The sequence below is a fragment of the Bos grunniens genome, chromosome 26 (genome assembly GCF_055505025.1).
Source record: "Bos grunniens cultivar Pamir isolate PY7600 chromosome 26, Bosgru_T2T1.0, whole genome shotgun sequence".
In the NCBI taxonomy this organism is placed as follows: domain Eukaryota; kingdom Metazoa; phylum Chordata; class Mammalia; order Artiodactyla; family Bovidae; genus Bos; species Bos grunniens.
The window spans coordinates 44,034,754-44,055,613 of NC_141190.1; the positions used below are offsets into that span (position 1 = coordinate 44,034,754).

The window sequence follows — 20,860 nt, forward strand, 5'->3', positions numbered from 1 at the left end:
AGAGGGGTCACCTGGGTCCCCTCCCCCGGGAATGTGGCCCGCGAATGGGCACCAGAAAGGCTGGGGTCTGGGCCCGCAGAGAGGAGCCACGGGTTAGCATGCAGGGCGCCGCTGGCCCTCAAAACTCATTCATTCAGTCATTCACTCACTCACCCAAAGAGGACCTGCTCGCCAGGTTGGGGGGGGCGCGCACTAATGATACGACTGCTTCTGGCTCCCCACACCGCCTGGCTGGAGCCCCACCGTTGTCCACCGAGGGACCAGGTGAGCCCCTGACCTGGTCCTGGGCTCGTCTTGCACCATCCATCCTCCACGCAGACCTAGGGGGCCCAGCCCCCATGGCCGCCCCACTCACAACAACCTGGATGAAACCTGGCTGTGCCCCACTCCCCGCCACCCACCGGGCACCCGTGAGCCAAGCCTGCGTCCACCCCAGCCTCACTCATGCCGCTTGGGGACGGTCCGGCTCGCTGCTGCCCGGGCCTTTGGCTCTGTGGCTGGTTCCTGTCACGTGGCCTCCCTGGCGGCCTTCCCCGGCCGAGACACGCCCTGCCCACCCGCGCTCTTCTCCTCGGGACCTTGCTGAAAGCTGCCCCCCCCGCCACCCCGCGCGCATGTTTGCTTTGTTTCTGGGCTCAGACTTCACTCGCCCCTGAGATCAAGCCTCCCTGAGGCCGTGGTCCGGCCCACAGCATCCCCCGCCCAGAGCGGGCACCCCAGGGCTTCTCTGCCACCCCGCCACTGCGGCCCGCAGTCAGCCCGAGCCCGCCCTTGCTGCCACGTGCCTGGCGAACGCAGGCCTGATGGAAACGGACTCTCCCTGGACACAACCCGCTGCCCTCCCAAATCACTGGCCTCCTGCCAAGTCGCAACTCAGTGGGGGAGGGGGACAGCATCAGCTAGATAAAGTCGGGGGCAACCCCCACACACACACAGCCTCTGACTCTGCACCCGGGGTGCAGGGGGATCAGCCATTGTGTGCACGGAGAGCTGACAAGAAGGGACACCTTCTCCGTGTCCCATCCTGGCACAACCCCCACTGTGCTGAGTGTTAAACGGCACGGCAGGCGGTGTGCGCCCTTCTTTTGCTAACAGCACCCCAATTTTGCACTGGGGCTCCTCCCCTTCCCACTGGGGGTGTCCTGGTGGGATATCACCCCGACCCCAGCCCCCTGCACTGCACAGGGTGGGCCTGGCTGCCCGGACATGCCTGCTCCAGGGCTCTGCCCCCTGGATCGAAGGGGTGCTGGGCCGGTCCACCGGGTGGGGAGCCCCCCACCCGCCTCCACCATCCTCCCAGTGGGCCTGTCCCTGCCCTTTCCGGGAACTTCAGTCACCAGTTCTCCCAAGTCTCTCTTCATCGCGCCAGTGGATTCTCTTCTGCTGTGTGTATCAGCGGAAGGTGGCCCCAGCTGCTTACGTCCGAGGAACCCTGGCCAATTTCATGGGGGTCTTCAAGAAGAATAACGGGGGAAGTAGGCTTGGCCACTTGAAGGGATATCACGCAACCGCTCAAAGCGGTGTTTGGGCAGAGGCTTCCAGTACCACGAGGAAGCATACTTTGTCAGTGAAACCTGCTTCACTAAAAAGATACAAGGAAACCGGCCAAAATATGTAGAGGGCAATGGTGTTTCCCTGCTCTCCCGTCCCACCTAAAAATGCAGCTTTTCCCTCTTTCTTTTCCTTCATCCTTGTGTGATGCTCGTTTCAAACTGGTTTGTGTGTGGAGACAAATCCCTTCAAAGTAGCAGTAGAGAAATGTTGACTAACAGGACGCTGGCCAACTTTAAGGTCAGAAAAGGGCTGAAAGAGTCATGAGCTAACTACTTCCCCCTGGGGCTTCTGCCTCCTGTTGGCGTAAAGAAAGAAAGAAAAAAGATCAGGGCCCCCAACTCGCTTTCTGAGCCCTGTCCACAAGGTTGGGCTGGCAGCCGGCAGGCCAGGACATCGCATAACCCACCGCTTCCCAGGGCCCCGTGCACATGCCGACTGCTGGCCACGCTCCCTGGGCCCAGCACCAAGGTTCCCCACTGGACTCCAGGTTGTCCAGGGCCGGTCTATCCCCACTGCTTTGTGCTGCTCTGCAGCCAGCCTCCCTGAACCCTCGAAGCCCTCTGCACCCGCTGTGGGAAGGCTGATGAGCCCATTGCTCTGTGGACGATGTGGTAAGGCCCAACCGGCCCCCCGGGGGCAGGGGGGGGTGGAGGAAGCTCTCACCATTTGAGGTTTCACAAGACACTCGGGGTTCGCACACGAGTGTGCACCCGGGGCCCTCGCTGTGTCCCCAGGATGATGAGCTCTGCTCCCGGGGCTGTTCCTGCTACTCCGAAGCCTTTGTTCCTGAGCCCCACCGTCCCGACCAGGGCACAGCCTGGTGTCTGGGAGACTCCTTGCATCAGCAGAGAAAGCTTGGAACTACATCTTCCATAGGAAAGACAGAAATTGGAGACCAAACGGTATTTCCAGGGGCCGTCTGTCTGACTGAGAAGCCCTGACTTAAATAAGACTCAATTCAGGTCATCATTTAATGAGGAGCCAGCTCAGACAGAAAATGGCCAAGCTCCTCTCTGGCCATCACCACGCGTCTTCGTGGCTTCCTTCTGCAGACTAGGGCGATAACGTCACTCTTCCTTCTGCTGATGCCGTCTTGGGGCAATGCGGACGGGCCCACGCTCGCGTTGGGAGGGTAACAAGGGCGGTGCTCCGGCCTCCGGAAGGGAACAGGGTGAAACCCTGAGTGGCGGAAAGTGGGAGGCCGAGGCAGGCCAGAAAGAGAAGCTGAGAAGGGAGAGGCGCCCCAGGGTGGAGGCTGATGGACACAGGGTGGGCGCCCCGGCTTCCCAGGCTGCAGGACAGCCATGGGGGTGGGGGGTGGTCTCTGCTGCCCAGGACGGTGGGGGCGCAGACTGGGACGGCCTCGGGCTCTGCGCACTTTGGGATTCCAGCCTGGGGCCTGGGGCAGGAATTCCTGGCTGGGGCCCCGTCAGGCCTAATGCTGACTCCGGGTGAGCAGGACGGGGGAAAAGCCTGGGTGCCTGGGGCAGCTGACATGGCCCCTGAACTCTCCTGCTGGGCAAGGCCCTCAGCGTCCTCATCTGACAAGCGTGGAAGCAAGGACCTGCTCCAAAAACATGGAGTGTCTGTTGTGGCCAGGAACACCTCCAGGATGAGGAAAGTGAGGTGGCCTGGAGCCCCTCCTCCGGCTTCTGTCCACCCCCCAACCCCACCGCTCCCCGGCCCGTCCTCCACGGAGCAGGGCACCCCTAGCTCCCTCCGGTCTCCAGCCTCCAGAGAGGGGGGCCGGGAGGCTTGCCTGGGGAGGAGGGACCACGGGCCCTCGGCAGGAGCGTGGGCGGGCGGGAAGGAGCTTGGGGAAGGTTGGCCCCGAGGTCAGATGTCTGGGCGGCCTTCCAGCAGCAGCAGCTAATGTTAGCACACTCGGAGGAAGGGCCACTCAGGGGGAAAGGAAGGCGACCGGGCAGAGTGGGGGAAAGGGGAACCGAGTCATTGCACCGCCCCCCACCCCCAGCGGTGGGGGAGGCGAAACCAGGGCTCTCAGTCCCTTTGCTGTCTTCTCGCCTCCCCTGGGAGTAGGGAGGTCACGTTGTCACCAGTATTTTAGTTTACAGAAAAAAGGAGAACCAGGAAACCACGTCAGGGACCCTCTGAGCAAGCAGGTCGGGGCCTGGTTGTGGGGGTGCGATGCCCAAGCCTCTCCTCTGCCACTGTCTCCAAGCCCCCAGGGCACGTCCACCTGCAGCTTTTTTTTAGGCTCTGACCTCACTGCAGGGCCTCTCGCTTCCCTAATTCTGAAGCCGCCTGGGGGTGATTCACCATTCCTTTTTTTTTTTTTAATCTGAAACCCCAACTTCTGGTATCTTCTTAGTCTGATTACAAAACAAAAGAGGACAGCTTTTCCCTCTTTCCTGTCGTTATCTTGATGGTATTCACCCGAGGATGATGCGACCCGTTTAGGAAGTCGAAGCTAAACTCCCCCCATCTTCTTCTCACCCTGGCTGGCCGTGCAGAGCGGATTCTAATCAGTTGATTTCACGTTCTGGGGCTGTCGTTACTTGGCTGGTCTTATCTGGGGTGCGGGGGTTCTTTCTTTGGTTGTTTATGGCCCATGCTTCTTCCCAAGGAAGTCCAGGCCGGTGGCGGCTCAGGAGACAGGCCGGGGGGGTGGGTGGTGGTGTGAAGGCCCTGGTGGTGGCCGGGGCCTGCACCTGAAGCCTGCATCCTGCTCGTCTGTGCCCCTCTGCCCCTGGGCCCCCTGTTTCCTGTTAGTCGGGGAGGTGGAGGCAGGGCACCTTGGCGGGCCCCCCGCAGGCCCTGGCCCCCTCGCCTTCACTGTGCCTCCACCCCACTGTGAGGGCAGAACCCATCCAGGCCTGTGACGTGCCCACAGGCTGACGCAGGAGAGGCCCCTCTCCAAAAGCGACTGCCGGGCCCTCTTCAGTGGCCGTTTGCTCCCCTTGGCTCGTCGCTCCTTTTTCTTTTTCTGAGAAGTTTTTTTTCCTTCCCCGGCCGGGGCTGGGAGGCCGCCCTCCTCCTTGGCGGGGGCTCAGGCCCTGTCTCTTGGAAGAGCAGCCCAGCTGACCACAGGCCCATGGGCCCCGGAACCAGCTCCACAGCCAAGCCCAGGCCGGCCCACCTCCAGATGGAACCAAGTTTAGCAGCGATTGAAGCAACAGCACAGCTGGAACCAGACTGGTCGGGGGAGGGAAGGGAGGAGGGAATGGGGGGGTCCCCTGGGACCTCAAGGAGGCCTGCACCCTGAGAGCCGTCTCATCTTGGTTAGAGCTACTCCACATGAGGTGCTTTCACTTCACCAGGAAAACATGCACCCAGAGCAGAAAACGGATCAGCTCATACCTGCACCCCCTGAGCTAGGAAGCTGAGTACCGGAGAAGGGACTCAACGAGGCCGAGTTGAGAACCTGGCTCCATGAACTCACATCCCCTCCCTCTGCCAAGGTCCCCTGAGCACCTACCATGGCCCGTGCCCAGGGTCAGGCACTGGGGTGGTCAGCAAGGAGCCAGAGAGACAAAAGTCCCTGCCTGGTGAAGCTCGGATTCTGGGGCAGGAGTCAACTCAGGGAACAAGATCAAAACATGAGGAAGGCTGGTGGTGCCCGGGAAGGGAAAAGGCCAGGGAAAGGGGACAGAGGGCACGTGGGAAGGGAGGTGGGTAGTGGCCCGAGAAAAGGAGGGAAGAAGGGAGGGAACCCTGCTCAGGGTGGGTGTTCCAGACCACAGAGGAAGCGCACGGGCCCCGAGGCACGTAGGCCAGCGAGGCGTGTGCAGACTGAGGGGGGGAAAGTGGTGGAGAGCACCCAGTGGTTACGAGGGCCAGGGTATGCCAGCCCCCATCCGTCCAAGTGAGGGACTGGCGTGTTGCTCGGCCTGAGAGGGGGATAGCTGGTAGAAGGCTCTGAGTGGAGGAGGGCCGCTCTGACCTGCATCTCCTGCAGCTGCTGCTGCTGGAGAAGAGGCTGCAGGAGCCAGAAGCAGGGGCCAGTTCCCATGAGAGTCCGGGCAAGAGAGGACACAGGCGGGACCAGAGGGGAAGCCGCGGGAATGATGGGAGCAAGTCTATGTAGAGACACGTTCAAAGCACACTGGAAAAGGAAGGGGTGACGGACAGACACCGGCTCCTCCTGCGGAGCTCCTCTGGCCCACAGTGCCCAGGGAAGCCCTGCGGGGTGGACGCGGGTCCTCTGGCCCACAGTGCCCAGGGAAGCCCTGCGGGGTGGACGCGGGTCCTGGTGACTTTCACAAGCTCCTGCAATGACCTGAGACCCACCTGCCCGCTCTCGGCGTGGGTACTGGGGAGGTACCGGGGGAGGAAGCCCACGCGAGGTGCTAACGCGGAGTCTCACAGGGGTTGTGAAGGTGCCAGGAGGGGTGCCCCCAAGCCCTGCACACAGAAGCGGCAGAGAGTCCTGGGGACGGACCCCCTGTGAAGCCCACCACTGCAAGAGTGTTCATGCCCAAGTGGGACTGCTTCCTGCTTCCTCAGCACGGGGCAGCCCACCCGCTTCTGAGGAAGGAGGGCTGCAAGCAGGACCGGGGGGCCGTTCCTTTCCTGGTCTAAGAAGGCCGGGCCCCTGCCTCTCTGCTCCAGCTCACCAGCCCTCTTGGTCAGAGAAGAACCTGGCGCAGGGCCGCTAGCACTGGGCCCACTACCCCGGCCCCCAACCACACCCTCCTTCACACCGGCTCCCGCTCCTGACATCTCTGAGATGGCAGCTCTTATTCCGACCGCCATTTGGAGGCCGGGCCTTATCCTGGTACCACCCCCCACCTTCTGGAAACCACCTACCTTGCTGGGTGGAGACCAGGAGGGATGTGGGTCTCAGCCTGGCAGGGGCAGCAGAGCCCCCCTTGGTACTATTCACCAGAGGATGAGGGGGTGGCCTCCCCTCATCGCTCTCCAGAGAACGCCACCTGAGCCAGCTACTTCCTGCTGGCGAGGACAAAGCCAGGCTCTGGGTGACAGCCTGTCGCCCCTGCAGCCACATCTCCCAGAGCTCTGCTCACGGGCCCTCTGGACTTGGTCTGCTAAGCCTGTCTGCTCAGTCCAGAGCCCCACCAGGACATCGGGCCTCCAAATGAGGCCACCAGGTCCTTACCGGCTCAGGGTTGAAGGTCCTGCAGGCCACGGGGTCGGCTCCCTGCTTGTCGAGGCTTTGACTCAGGATCATCACCATGGTAAGGGCCTCAGGCACTGGGCACCAGCCCAGGGTGGGCACGAGCCATCTTCAGGTGGGCAGACGGGGGGGGCAGAGGCGACCTCCTGGGATGTCTCCCGGGCGATGACGTCAGCAGAGGCTGCTCCCCATCGGGGTGGGGCTCCTCCAGGAAACAGCGGAGTGAGGTCAGCTCTCTGGAAAGACAAAAGAAAGGCAGAGGGACTCAGGACGGCAGAAGACGGGGGTCCCAAGAAACTCAGCCCCTCCCCTCCAGGTGGGGACCCTGCTGGGGAATGGAACCGCCTCACCACTGAACTGAGATGCTTTCTTGGGGGGCGGTAGCGGTGGAGGGACACGAAGGCCAGAATCACCTTCCTGGGAGTCCCCATGCTGGCCCTGGAGCGTCCCTAAAGCCAACACCCTGGTGGGCACAGCAGTGACTCTCAGCTCAGCCATGGCACCTTTCTAAGACAGATCTCGGGATCTGGCTGGTCACAGGGCTACACCCCCCAAGTGTGCTCAAGCCCTGCGACCTCCTAGGTAGAGCTGACCCTACAGACAGCCCAAGGTCGGCTGATGTTGGGCACTCACCCAGCCCACAGTCGAAGCCCATGCCACTGGCCCTTGGGCAACCAGCAGTGACTCCTGTTTTCCACCCAGGTCTGGACAGAAACTACTGGAAGAATTACAAGGACACGTGCTTCCTGTCCTTGGAAGCATCACATTTCCGGAGTGACACGTGGACAGCAGAGGCACCTCCATACCTGTCTCCTTCCTCAGAATGAGCCAAAACACACCGCAGCCCTGGATGGGGGGTGAGGGAAGGCCTGCACACACGCCTCTGAGCTCTTAGCAGTTCGGGACCCTCTCTAATCATCATTCTACACAGCCCGGAATATCTCCCCAACCCAGTGTCATCTCCCACCAAGCAAACGCCCAAAAAGTGCAGCCTGCAGCCCACGTTGGGAGAATCGCTCCTTACAAATTAATTCTTCTGATCCTACCTCTATCCCACCCCTCTGAAGGTGTAACCTTCAGAGAAAGTCACAGAGATCCACAGAACCCGAAGATTACCAGCAAAAAGTAAAAAAATAAAAATCATAAAATAAATACATAAAAAGCAGCTCCTAATCTGTAATTAAAAACAAACTGGTCAGCGCAGGAAAATGTTTTAGAATCTGCTGCTCTGTGTAAAAATTAATTGCACCCTGGTATTTACTTGCTGTCCAGATCATAAATCATATTTTCCTGTTTACTTCGATTAGACTTTACAGTGGGTGTTATTGAAATTGCTCAATTACAGGCCAGCTGGCAAGCACGGGAAAATTACCTTCTACTGTTCTTCGAAAACAAGGTTCATCCAAAGTGCAAAAGCAGGGAAGGGGAGGGGGGAAATCAATACATTTTCAAAGGGTTGACTGTTCAGGAGGGAGGCCCAGCGGGGTCCCCAGGTCACACCAGAAGACCTGTTTCAAAGCCACATCCATCTAGAAGTGACAAACGTTCTGACCAAGTATCATCTGGCCCAGCAAAGAATTTCAGATCACTCGTCCGAGTCTGGCCAGGAAGCCGAGCCAGGAATGCCCGCCAGCCCCCAGGACACTTGGCTTGGGAGCAGGGGGAAGGGGGGGACATGTGTGCAGGAGAGCGCCCGGAGGGGTGCCCTGGACTCCCCCTTCAAAGGCACCCTTTGTGCAGCTCAGAATCAGAGACCGGGCCTGATGGGTGCAACGTCAATTCAGCTCTGGGGCTGCCAACCATCACCCCAGGCCCAGGGTGACCCACCCTCCCCAGGCCCTTCCTCCTAGCAAGGCAGGAGGGTTCACTGGTTATAAACTCAAGTCCTAAGCAGAGCATACCTGAGCCAGAATCCCACCTCTTGAAATGTGCTGAGTGCCCTTTACCAAGTTACTTCCTTTCTGAGCCTTGATTTCCTCTCACCATAAAAGACTGCCACCAGAGCTTGCCTCAGAAGACGGCTGCACTATAAGAAAATGTGAATTCAAGCCGTTTGCATGGTGAGAAGCCCTAGCTCGTTTGAAGAACTGCTCAATAAACAGTAGCCACGGCCACTAGTTTCATGGGGGAGCCCGAGTCCTGATCTCTTCTCAGCAATGGACACCCAACCATCTGTCCTCTCAAAAAATTTTTTAAAAGGCAGAATTTTAAAGATAAAACTTTTCAAAGCTAATGTTCCATCTAGAGGGGACTGGCAATATTACGGTCGATCCCTGTGGTGAGAACAGTAAGAAAGATGCTGTGGAAGTCTTATCACCATGGAAACAAGCTACCCCATCTGATGCTGCCGCTGTGTACCAAGCACAAAGCCGGACAGAGGTGGTGGTGCAGGCATCTCGGCTCTCGTGTCTCTGCTCCCAGCAGAGCCCCTACAGAAGGCCGGAGCACATGGGCAGCAAGATCGGTGAATACCAGAGGACCATGTATTCCTGGAAACTAGAGCAGTTGGAGAAGGCAATGGCACCCCACTCCAGTACTCTTTTGCCTGGGAAGTCCCATGGACAGAGGGGCCTGCAGTCCATGGGGTCGCTAGGAGTCGGACACGACTGAGAGACTTCACTTTCACTTTTCACTTTCATGCATCGGAGAAGGAAATGGCAACCCACTCCAGTGTTCTTGGCTGGAGAATCCCAGGGATGGGAGAGCCTGGGGGGCTGCCATCTATAGGATCACACAGAGTCGGACACGACTGAAGCGACTTAGCAGCAGCAGCAGGGCAGTCAGTAAGCACGGCAGGCGCTGGAAGGAGGAAAGAGGTCCTGCACAAACCCTGTCCTCAGGAGTCGTGGAAAGACAGTGCTGGGAACACAGGCACCACAGCTACCAGAGGCAGACAGGAGGAAGAGGGGGACCCGGGGCTGAGTCCTAAACAGACACCTCTGCACAGGGGCAGTGACGCACAGCACTGCTGGAAGAGACCGGGCGTGGGGACAACCCAGACCGCCACCAGCAGGCGACCGGTAAGAGAAATCACAGGGCCACCGTGTAACGAGTAATGCCACGTCACACGCACCGCGGTTTTAATGGTGATTCTAGTGGTGCCGACGTGACACTCTCTCCAAGATTCACTGTAAAAGAAAACAGCAAGGGGAGGAGTGCAGTGTGGCCCCATAACCACGTGGTCCTGCAGTGGGAGAAGGCACGCCTTGAGTGTACAGCCTTACACACACACACACTGTTTGTGTATTTCATCCAGTGCAGTAAGCATATTAACACCTTTTTGATCAGAAAGAAAATAGGTAAGACTTCAAGAGGAAGGGAGGAGGCAACTGGGAAGAGGGAAGCATGAGCGAAGCCCGGCAGCCTGGCCTGCGTGTGGTGGGGGCGGGGGCCGTCAGCCCACTGGCGGCGGGCACACAGGGTATGTGGAGAAGGGCAGCAGCGGCGGGACAAGGGGCTGGAAAGACAAGAGTCATCCCAGACCAAAGGCGCTGCTGCCAGGCTGCGTCTTGCAGCCAGGCGAGGGTCCCCAAGGAGCTGGAGCTGACGGGGCTGACCCGCTGAGACGGCCATTCTGTCTGTTTTCTTTGCGACACCTAGCAGCGGGTCTCGACGACACCAAAAGCGTCACACGTTTCTGGAACCAGGCTGAATCACAGCAACTTTTGAAATAATCTGGGCACATTCTCAGACCCTGTGAGGCAAATCCAGACCGGCAGAGCCTGGCACCATGTGGAATTCCCTGGGATTCCTTTGATCCGTGGCATGGGCCTGGCCAAGCTCACTGGGGAATGCCAACGCCCGTCCAGGGACTCAGAGCCCAGTCTGAGAACGGGGCCAGGGACTTTTCAGGCAGAAGCCAGGAACTTGACCTTTGAGGACAACTGGGTGCACAGCTCTACCTGAGCTAAGGAGGTGCCCCGGAGTCCACAAGCAACAAAGACCTGCTGAGCTCACCTGTGGGGCACAGAGCCTACCCTGGCCTGCTCGGTCTTCTCTGAGCCCGTATTAAGAACAGCTTCTATCTACTGAGCACCGATGTGAATCAGGTGCTTTAGCACTAGTTACACGACAGGTGTAACTAGTAACAGTTTACAGACAGATGAAGCAAGCCACCCAGGGTCTCAGGGGTGAGCTCCCCAGCCTGTGCTGCCCACCGAAGCCCACCTGCAGCAAAGCCCCACCCGACCTGCCTCTCCATCTCAAGCGCATCCTTCAAAGCCCCGTCGAGCAACTCCCATACAACCTAGCAAGCGCACTCCTTGGCACGCAACTCACAGAAATGCAAGCTTATGTTCACACAAAGCCCTGCACGTGAATGCTCGTAACAGCTTTATTCATAACAGCCAAAACCAGGAAACAACCCAGATGTCCTTCAACGGGTGACTGGCTAAACAGACTGTGGAACAGACATGCCGTGGGATGCCCCTCTGCACTGGAAAGGGACGAACTATTGATTCCTACTTGGAAGAATCTCCAGGGAATTATGCCGCGTGAACAGTCCCAATCCCCCAGAGGTTAATTACTGCCCGACTCTTATTTATGTAACAGCCTTGAAATGACCAAGGGACAGAATGGAAGGCTAGCTTTAGTTGCTGCTGGGGGTCTGGATGGGCGCTTGGGAAGGCGGGTGGGAGAGGGAGGAGGATGTGCTTATGAAAAGGGCGGGGACCCTCGAGGTGATGGAAATGTTCTGCATCTCGACTGCATCCGCGTCAACTTCCTGTTTGCGATTTGCACTGTCGTTTTGCAACGTGTTAACTGCTGTGGGAGACTGAGAAAATGATACACAGTACTTTCTACGATTTCTTACAGCTACGTGTGAATTTACAATGATCCCAGATTTTAAAAACAAACGTCTCCTTCCAGTTTTATTGATATAAATTGATACCCGGCAGTGTGTAAGTTCCCGGTGTATAGCATTATGGTCTGACCCACATACATCATGAAATGATGACCACACGTTTAGTGAACACATCCCTCATCTCGTAGAGACACAAAATGAAAGAAGCAAGAAAAACAAATGTTTTCTTGTGTCAAAATTTTATTTCAAGACTTTTTTTTTTTTACGTGGACCACTTTTTTAAGCCTTCATTGAATCTGCTGTAATATTGCTTCTGTTTTGGTTTTTTTGGCCATGAAGCACGTGGGACCTTTGTTCCCCGACCAGGCATCAAATCCACAACCCCTGCATCGGAAGGAGAAGCCTCAACCACAGGACAGCCAGGGAAGTCCCTTCTTGGTGTCACACTTTTAAATGGAAAAAGCCCACTCCATCGACGCATTTATCAAAACTCATAAAACCAAACACTAAAGAGTGAATTACACTGCACAGACATATGAAAAAAAATTTTTTTTAAGGGGCCCACATGGCTGCCACTGCCTGTACAGAACGTGTGCAGGGTAGGGCAAGGATGCGTGCTAAGGGACTGGGCAAGCCTCGCCATCACCCTGCAAGTCACCTGACTTTAGCTTCCTCATCTTTAAAACCAAAGTGAGAACACCTTTGCCCTGCGGGCTGCTGGGAGAATTAGGCTAAGCAAAGGCACGTAACAGCACAGCACAGAGACGGTCCCAGACATCGGTGCCCACTGCCCAGGGTACCCACGGACAGTCAACGGGCATCAAGTGACACTGCCCGAAGTCTACAAGAGGCCTCAACCCAGCCCCTGGGTGGCAGCCTGGCTCCAGGTCCTCCTCTACCTATCCCTTCACAGCTGTGCTTCCAGCCTCCAGCTCCCTGAGCACGACAGGCTGGGCTCTTCTCATTTCATCTAATTCCCATGAACAGCTGTTGCTGCTAACAGGATTCCCATCTTCCAGATGAGAAGACTAAGGCTCCAGGAAAATAAATCAAGCATTTGCCCAAGATCCTGCAGCCTAGAAGGGGTGATGGCAAGATGTGAATCCAGGTCTGCCTCCTCAGGACGCTTCACAGACAGGCGGTGACTTGGCTTTGTCACACGAGCCTTTCCTAACGAGCAGCTCTCTTGGTTTTGGTTTGCAACCTGCAATGCGCCTTCTGCAAGCCCCTGAACCCAGCTGTCTGATGTCACTGTGGCTGGAGACGCTCAGCTTCTGGGGAGTGGGAACCCTGCCCAGTGCACACCAAATTCCTTTATATATGCAAAAAGTTCTGTAAACTCTCAAATTCTATATAACTCTTCAGAAGATTACAGGAGTTTACCAAACGCTTCTGTAATGCGTTTTGAAGAGCTACCCTTTGAAAAGAAACTGACCACACTGGAACTCGCCCAATTAAATGTTTCCTTCTTTTAATATCCTTATCCTGTGTTTACTACTTGTGCAAGTTAGTTTTATAGCAGGAGAATATCTCACCACCCCAAACACAGGACTCGGAGCAAAACCTAAACATAACCTTGGCCGCTGACAGTGATTTTCCTGATGGCCTGAGCAAGTCGTTCCTCTCACAGCCTCCATGTCCCTCCCCCTCCCGTTAACCAAAGGAAATGGGAGAGAAACAGCAGTTCTGCAAGGTCCTGGAGAAGGCTGCGTGCACTTCTCAGCTTCGGTGACTTCTCAGCTGCTGGTGTGACAGAAGCAATCTGTGGGCAGGCTCTGGAAGCTAATTTATGAACGTTTGAGGAAGTGCATCTTTCAGGGGGCCATGCGGCCTTTTGCCAGATCCCGTGACAAACCCCTGGAAGGGTGGAGAGGAGAGACTGAATCCTGTGGCCGCAGTCAAGGTCCACTTCTGCCAAGAGAAGGGAATTAAATCTGCCTGGGGAGGCCTTTCGCTTGCGGCTTGTGTAGCAAAGGCGTCTGAGTTTAAGAATAAAAAGTTAAAAGCTGCCTAGGAACTTTTATCAAGAGCCCATACTTTCCCAGACCGAGCTGATACTGGAAAGAGTCTGCAGTTTCAATAAGAGGACATGCCTGGAGAATGTGTTTCCCAGACGCTGGTGGAACGCTTAAACTAACTCCCTTGGCCTAGGTTCCCAAGTCTTCAGGTCCTACTGAAAAATGACCGATCAAAGAGCGAGGCCTTCACCACCTGCAATGCGCTGACAGAAAAACAGAGACAGATGATACCTCTTACGTCAATACTTGAACACCAAGGACATGCTCGACACCAAATATCACTGATTTAAGGCAACTCCACAGCAGAGGCAACAGACAGCAAATAATAACCTTTTATCCACCATCTTCCCAGTAGCTTCCTGATCTGTGTTTGCAGAAATTAACAGGTGATGTGGGGTCTACCTTTAACAGAGCATGAATAAAATGTTAATCTCTCAGTCGTGTCTGACTCTTTGCAACCCCGTGGACTGTAGCCCGCCAGGCTCCTCTGTCCATGGGATTCTCCGGGCGAGAATGCTAGAGTGGGTTGCCATGCCTGCATCCAGGGGATATTCCCGACCCACGGAAGACCCACGTCTCCTGCACTGCAGGCGGAGTCTTTTACCATCTGAACCACCAGAGCAGTGAGGCCCCCAGGCTTACCAAGTCCTCAGAGCAGCCCTTCGAGTGGGCACTGCTGTTTTCCCATTTTACAGAGGGACAAGCTGAGGTCCAGGGTCACCCAGCTGTGAAGGGTGAAGCAAGGATTCAACCACGTCTGATGGATTCCAAAGTCTCTGTCTTAACCACCGAGGCTTCTACTCCAGGATCTGTTAACATTTATCATAATTATCCCACAAATATTTGATCTCTCAAACGGACCAGATACCGAAGTACAGACGCTGGGTTTGCAAGACACCCCTTCTCTATAAGCTCTTCCCAAGGTGCCCCAGGCCACACATCAACCTTCTGGGCTTAACGATTGAACTGGCACTAGGGGTCCCACCGAGGCAGGGAGTGGGGAGGCGGGAAGGTGGGGGTGAAAGCATGCGGGCACTGCTTCCCCACCCCAAACGCATGGAGGTGCAGCCACGCCAGGCGCCAGGAGGAGGTGAAGGGCCTTCCAGGGAAGCCAGGGTGTCCCCAGGCCTGGGGCAGTGGTGCCAGCTCCCCGCTATATCAGATTCTGAGTCCTTTGGCCCCCATCTCTCTGGGCTGCCACAGCCCACCCTGCCCTTCTCTCCAAGCCTATTTCCAGGGCGCTCTGGCGAGCTCTCCCCTCCAGGCGTGTCGTCCGGGTGTGGACCTGCCTCTGGCCTCCTCTGGCCTCAACAGAGAGCCTCCGACAGCAGAAACCTGATCCATGTCTGTTCGCGGAGTCAGTAACAGGCTGGGGGACGAGCACTGGATGCAAGGTCCAGAAGCACTCCCGGCTTAGTCCCGTGTAGGCTGTGGCACGCTGGATGCGCGTATGACTTTGCTAAGCTTTGTGATCTGTAAGAAGTCGGCCCCCTCGAGTGGGAAGTTAAGGAAGGAAAGGTCTGCATGGTGGGGCCCCTGAAGACCGAGGTCCCCAGGTGATCGCAGTTCAAGCACAGAGGGGGCCCTCCTCCAGCGCATGGGAACTGGCTACGAGGCCACAGAACAGGCTCACCTCGCTGGGAGGTGCAGTGGCCAGATCATCGAATCCATGATTGAGTCTCATGGGCCCTCGGGCTCCCGTCCACCTGCGGCAGGTGAGGAAACTCGGCTCAGAGAGGCAGCACGGCCTGGCTACACCACACAGCTGACTCATGGCTGCCCAGGATTCTGGGGGGCCTGAGCAGTGAGAATAAAGCATCTGCTGTCCTTAGAGATAGCATGCTCACCCCATCTCCGATCCCTCATCCCAGAGTAAGGTGTATCCTTGCAGCATGCTCACCCCATCTCCGATTCCTCATCCCAGAGTAAGGTGTATCCTTGGGGGTGTTTTCTGCAGTAACTAGTGATTGCCATTCCCTGGGCTAGACCTCGAGGGAGTCAAAAGCCGCCAAAGGCCCAGTCTTCGGGGAAGGATGAGCGGCCACACCACCCAGCAGGAGAGGGACAGACCCCGTGCCCTGCGCAGAGCAAAGCGGCCCAGGCTCCCTCATGAGGCTGTCTTGATGGAGGGCAAGCAAAACCCTTGCTTTGGTTCAATGAGCTGTTGAACCAAACTGGGACTCTGTTCTCTGGGACTTTACACAGTCACTCTCACAGCGCTGGAGGGATCTGCTGGGGTTTTTTGTTTTGTTTTTTTTTTAAGCAAATAGCATTTCAAGAGGAGGGGGAGGAAGGACATTATTCAGGGACATGAAAGTGTTGAGACCCGGAGCCAAAACAAATCTGAACATGGGAACGAGACAGCCTGAGCTGCTTCTTGAAACTGAAGCCAGCTGCATGCATGACCTGTCAAGAGCTCATTCATCATGAGAAGTAACTGACAGGCCAGTCTCCTATAAGCATTCCCGTGATCCTCGCTACCGCTGGAGTCATTCTAACCGGCCAAACCCGAGAGAGAGAGAGAAAGAGAGAGAGAGAGCGAGAGAGAGAGAGCAAGAGAGAGAGAGAGAGAGGGAGAGAGAGAGAGGGGGAGAGAGAGAGGGAGAGAGAGAGAGGGAGAGCGAGAGCGAGAGCGAGACAGAGCGCGCGCGAGAGAGCGTCCTATGGACTAGAGTCCGAGGAGGAGCGAGGAGCGAACTCAAAAGGAAGGAAAGGAAGGCTGGGCGGGGAGGCGGAGGGGGTGGAGGACCAGCACTTACTGAGGGAGCACAGACTAGACACCGCCTTCTCCTCCAGACCAGGGCGAAGCAGAGAACAGAGGATGGGGAGACAGAGCAGGGGCCCCCGAGATAAGCTACTACATGTTAAGCCACTTAGCCTAAGACGACCATGACCTGTTCTTCGCTCAGACCTATTTACAAGTACAGTGAATGTAATCAAAGCACGGTTAAGGAAACAAAAAAGAGGAGGGGTTAAAAAAAAAAGAAAGAAAAAAAAATGGAACAAGAACAGAGTAACCCAAGTGGCCTCTTCCTGAAGGCGGCGGGGCTCGGGAGCCGAGGGCTCTGGCCCGGCCTCTAGCCCAGCCCCGTTTGCCAACTCACGTCCCCCGCATGGCCTTGGTTCCCTCGCCTGGAAGCCTGGGCCACGCAGGCTCCGTGTCTGCCCAGTGAGCCCCAGCTGTGTGGTTCAGCCAGGTCCTGCAGCCTCTCTGAGCCTCAGTTTCCTCCCCTGCATCATGAAAAAAGGAGCCCGGGGGAGTGGTGACTCGATCAGAGAAGCTGAAGGTGTGTTGTGAGCTGTTGTGAGCGGGCAGGAAGGGCTGATGCCTGCCCTGCAGTCACGCTCTGGCGGCCAGGCCTTGGGTGGCCTTTCCTGTCCTGCTCAGACCCGACCTCCAGCGCTCAAGATCCCGGGAAACTCGGACAACAGCAAAGGCCGAATTCTCACTCGCTGCCGTCGCAAGCCTGAGCCGTGACCTTCTGTACAGCTGAGTGGGGAGCAGGAAGCCACCCCGATACTCCCTGAGGGGCCGGTGACGCCTGGGTTCTGGGGCTGGGGAGGGGGGTTGGCCCCACCCTTCCGGATCTATGGGTGCAAACCGGGGTGTTTGCATAAGCACATTTTCCAAGCTTGGTCCTTAAGCACAGCAGGGGCGCCTGGTGTCTTTCAGTGACATTAACAATGTTCAGGGATGAAGGAAGTTTCTCGGCAGGCCAGGAAGTTAAGTCACTCACCAGTTTTCACACCTTGGTCTCCTACCTTCTGCAAAGGAACATCCTCCCCCTCAGCAAAATATTTATGGATTTTTGGTGGGCTGGAGGACCCGCCCCCAGCCAGGCTGCAGGCACACCTCCGAGCCAGCGCAGCTCGGGCAGGGAGAGGCGGTCCTGACCCACTCCAGCCACACCAGCCTTGCCCTGAAAGAACCCCCGGCCGCTGAGCGGAGCACACAGAGTCCCCCCAGCAGCAGCCGGCACTGGGGCCACAGCTGGAAGGCAGCCTCTCTCTATCTCAGGGGCCCCCCGCGGTATCACAAGTGTCACCCTGGAACAGGGGAGGTGACGCAACAGTAAAGGACTGCTAGAGACGTGAGAACCAGGTCTCCCATCTGCCGCTCGCTCGGGAGGTTACACCCTGACCTCATCTTGTGGACCAGGGGCCTCACCCTCCTGAACCCACTGGTGTCACAGGGTCTGGTGCAGAAATGAATCAGCCCGGCTAACCGATCTACCCGGAGGCTTCCGCCCTCCCCTCTGCCCCTCGTGCTGCAGGCGCCACTGCACGTTCGAGAACACCGTCAGCGGCCAAGACGAAACTCTTCGGGGTCCGTCGTCGTGACAGGTACCCTTGAACTTCAGGGCACCTCACAGTCAACATTCTCCAAGCCGTGCCTCTGGTGCCTCCCAGGGGGCTTCCGAAGCGTGGGCCCATCTCCACCTAGATGACGCTGACATCAGCACGAGGCAGAGAGAGCCACTCTGTGAACAGCAGCCACCTGTCGGCACAGGCAACACCAGACTCTCGAGGAGGCGGGAGAAGGGCTGAGGTTCGAACTCACAGCAAAGCCCAGAGACTCGGTTCTGAATGATTTAGAACGGTTCAGGGGCCAAAGGCAAGGAGTGGCTGCTCTGGGTCTCGGCTCCTGTTTCACCTTCCGGCAGGGCGTGGGGCAGGGGAAGGGAGGGGTGCCTCATTTGCAAACCCATCTCCACTTCCTCTAAGGGCCAGGGTGGATGTGACAACCGGCCTCATAAGCACAGCCCTCGAGGGAGTTAAAGAGGAAACGGCAGGGCCAACCCAATTCCAGAAGCCCTGCTGAACGCTTGCAGGGCCTCTAGTGTATCCTGACAGCTCTAAGGGCGACTCCGAGAGGCCTAATCCAACCTCGGGAGGTGAGGAGACCACCTCCTTCGTCAGAAATGGCTCGGGCCCCGGAAGAAACGCAGGTTCATTCCACATTTGTCCACAACATGCCCCAGTATTCCTGAAAACCTGCAGACGTGCCAGCGGCTGCTGTCGTTGTCGCGTTACTGTCATCGTCCCCTACCGGGGCCAGAGGAACCAGGGTGTGGTGCAGACTTGTCCGACCCTCAGGAAGCGCATTTCACTAAGTCAGCAGCTAAGCTCTACAGCCAGGCCTCAGAGCACCTCCCAAACCCGCCAGCTGGCCTTCGCCCCACGTAGAAGGGGCCTCGCCCTGCTCAGGAGCCTCCTCTGGAAGAGATGCCAAGCAGGCACGAGCAGGAAGGGGCAATGCCTGCCTCCTTGGCCAGGAGGAAGCCCCAGGGAGGTGAGTGTAAATTATCAATGTGCTCAGAGTTATAAATACAATAATAAAACTTTTTTTTTTTTTTTTTAAAGAAGTTGTCAGACTGAGTAAGAGGACAAGATGAGACTGGATGAAATTTAACAGGTCCTTGGACAGAGGTCAGCGTTTGACACCAAAACCAAGTTTCAGGTGCTCTGGGTGAACAGTTAACAGCAGGCTGTCCTCCCGGGAAAGCCGGCTGGGACAGGGTTGTGCTCATTCACCCCACAAGCCCTTGTCCAGCGATTGCTTGGTGTCCGCAGGCGTTGAAGACAAAAACATATGTAAGCCACAGGCCCTCCGTCCAGAGAAGTAAATATTATTAACTGACGCATGAGTGAAATAGAAAGTAAAATGCACTAAGAGACGGAGTACATTTTAAAAGACAAATGACAAGATAACATACCTGGGTGCGTTCAAAACTGGGCGTCAGCACCTCTATGGGGTGCATGCAAAGCCGCGCTGGGGTCTGCCCCCCATCACCCCTAAGACATGATAACGTAACTGGGCCTTCCGGAGTGCAAAACTGGGCCTCATCACCTTTATGGGGTGCATGCAAAGCCATGCTGGGGTCTCCCCCCCACCCTTCGGTGGGGGGGTTTTCTTCCTGAGCAGATTATTGTTCACATCAGTTATTAATAAACCAACAGAATACTCGCTTGAGTCATGATGCTCATGAAGCGCAAAGCCCACCGCGTGCCCAGACGTGGCATTCACGCCCACTAGGCCCCAGTAGCCAGGGCTGGCAAAGCCGCTCTGCGGGCCCCGGGTCTGGCCTCGCCTAGCCACTGAACAACACTGGCCACACCCAGGGGTCAGTGGCACTCACAAGCCCACAGTGGGTCCCACTTCTCAGAGGGGTCAGATACAGGAGGCACCAAGAGAATAAAACAGTTTCTCCCCCAGACTTTCAGCCCAACCCAATTTAAAAGTCACTTGCCTTCCACAAAGCGGAACAAAAGCGAAAACATAACCTGGGCAAACATGGTCTGTGCCCTGCTACTGTCAACCAGGCGGCCTTCCCCCTTGAGCCTCAGACGCCAAATTAATCTGCCCTACAGATTAGTCCTGCTCGGGTGCAAAAAATATGCATCTTCAGCATAGATAAGACGGAAAGCAACTTAACTGCCTAACAGTAACGACAGGATAAACAGCTGCCCAGACATCCATGCAAGGGACAATATGCAGCTTTTCAAAAGACTTGATAGGTACCAAGAGGAAACCATCTTCCAGTCCAGTGCTAAGCGGAAAAGCAAAGACAGTGGACACAGCAAGCTCCTATTTGGGTAAAACTAAACACATGTAATCGTAATATAGAAGGATGCAAAAGAAACAGTATGAGGGGTCTCTGGGGACAGGAAGTGGGTGGCTGAGCGCAGAGCGGGCAGGAGGCTCTTCACGGAATACCATTTTGCATGTTTTGAACTTTGAAGGTGGGTACGATGCAAAAAAACATATAAATGTTTAAAATCAAAAGTCTGTATATATTTATATGTGGTTGCACATCAATGGAATATCTCTGGGAGAATAAACAAAAAGGCAACAGGAGCTCTTCCAGAGAGAGAAGGAGAGGCCGACCAGGGAGACGGGGATGGAGGGGGAGAGTTCTTTTCACAGCTGAGTTTGTACCCAGTGTATATATTGTCTATTCTTAAAAATTACACACACACACACACTCACACAGCTGCCGGTAGTTACCCAAATAACCCCCACGGTTCCACGTGTCCCGAGCTTTGCTCACGCTGGGCTCTCTGGTTGCTCGCCTCTTAGCCTTGTCCACCTCCAGCTGAGCTCAAGACCCTCGGCTCTTAAGACTCAGTTCAGGTGTCTCCCTCTCCAGGAAGGCTTCGCCCACCCCACAGACGGAGAATCAAAGGAGCATGAAATGAACGGGCAGTGTGTCCATCTCCCCCGCAGGCTGTGAGCTTCGGGAGGGCGAGAACCCACCACGGTCCCCTGAGTCGCAGGACCTCACACGGACAGCTGCTCAGGGAAACGTTTGCTGAACCCAAAAAACACATTCGCTCCATTAAGTCGGGTCTCGACTTTCCTGATGCCAAAAGCTATTGAAACCT

The 20,860-nt window shown here is 56.4% G+C and overlaps 2 protein-coding genes across 3 annotated transcripts in view; both read right to left on the minus strand.

The window, feature by feature from the left end:
• FAM53B (family with sequence similarity 53 member B) overlaps positions 1 to 6,776 on the minus strand; it is a 79,323-nt gene extending 72,547 nt beyond the window's left edge. Inside the window, exon 1 of the mRNA XM_086378315.1 lies at positions 6,635 to 6,776. Within this exon, the coding sequence (XP_086234441.1) occupies positions 6,635 to 6,712 (78 nt within the window). The 5' untranslated portion in view covers positions 6,713 to 6,776. The remainder of the gene's footprint in view (positions 1 to 6,634) is intronic.
• The window catches only part of EEF1AKMT2 (EEF1A lysine methyltransferase 2), a 70,809-nt gene continuing 56,699 nt past the window's right edge, over positions 6,751 to 20,860 (minus strand). The window contains exon 7 of one of the 2 annotated variants that reach the window (XM_086378332.1): positions 6,751 to 6,888. Coding sequence is in view for 1 of the 2 variants with exons in the window: in XM_086378333.1 (XP_086234459.1) it covers positions 6,881 to 6,888 (8 nt within the window). In the remaining variant the exon portion in view is untranslated. The remainder of the gene's footprint in view (positions 6,889 to 20,860) is intronic. The other variant, XM_086378333.1, reaches the window with a different exon arrangement.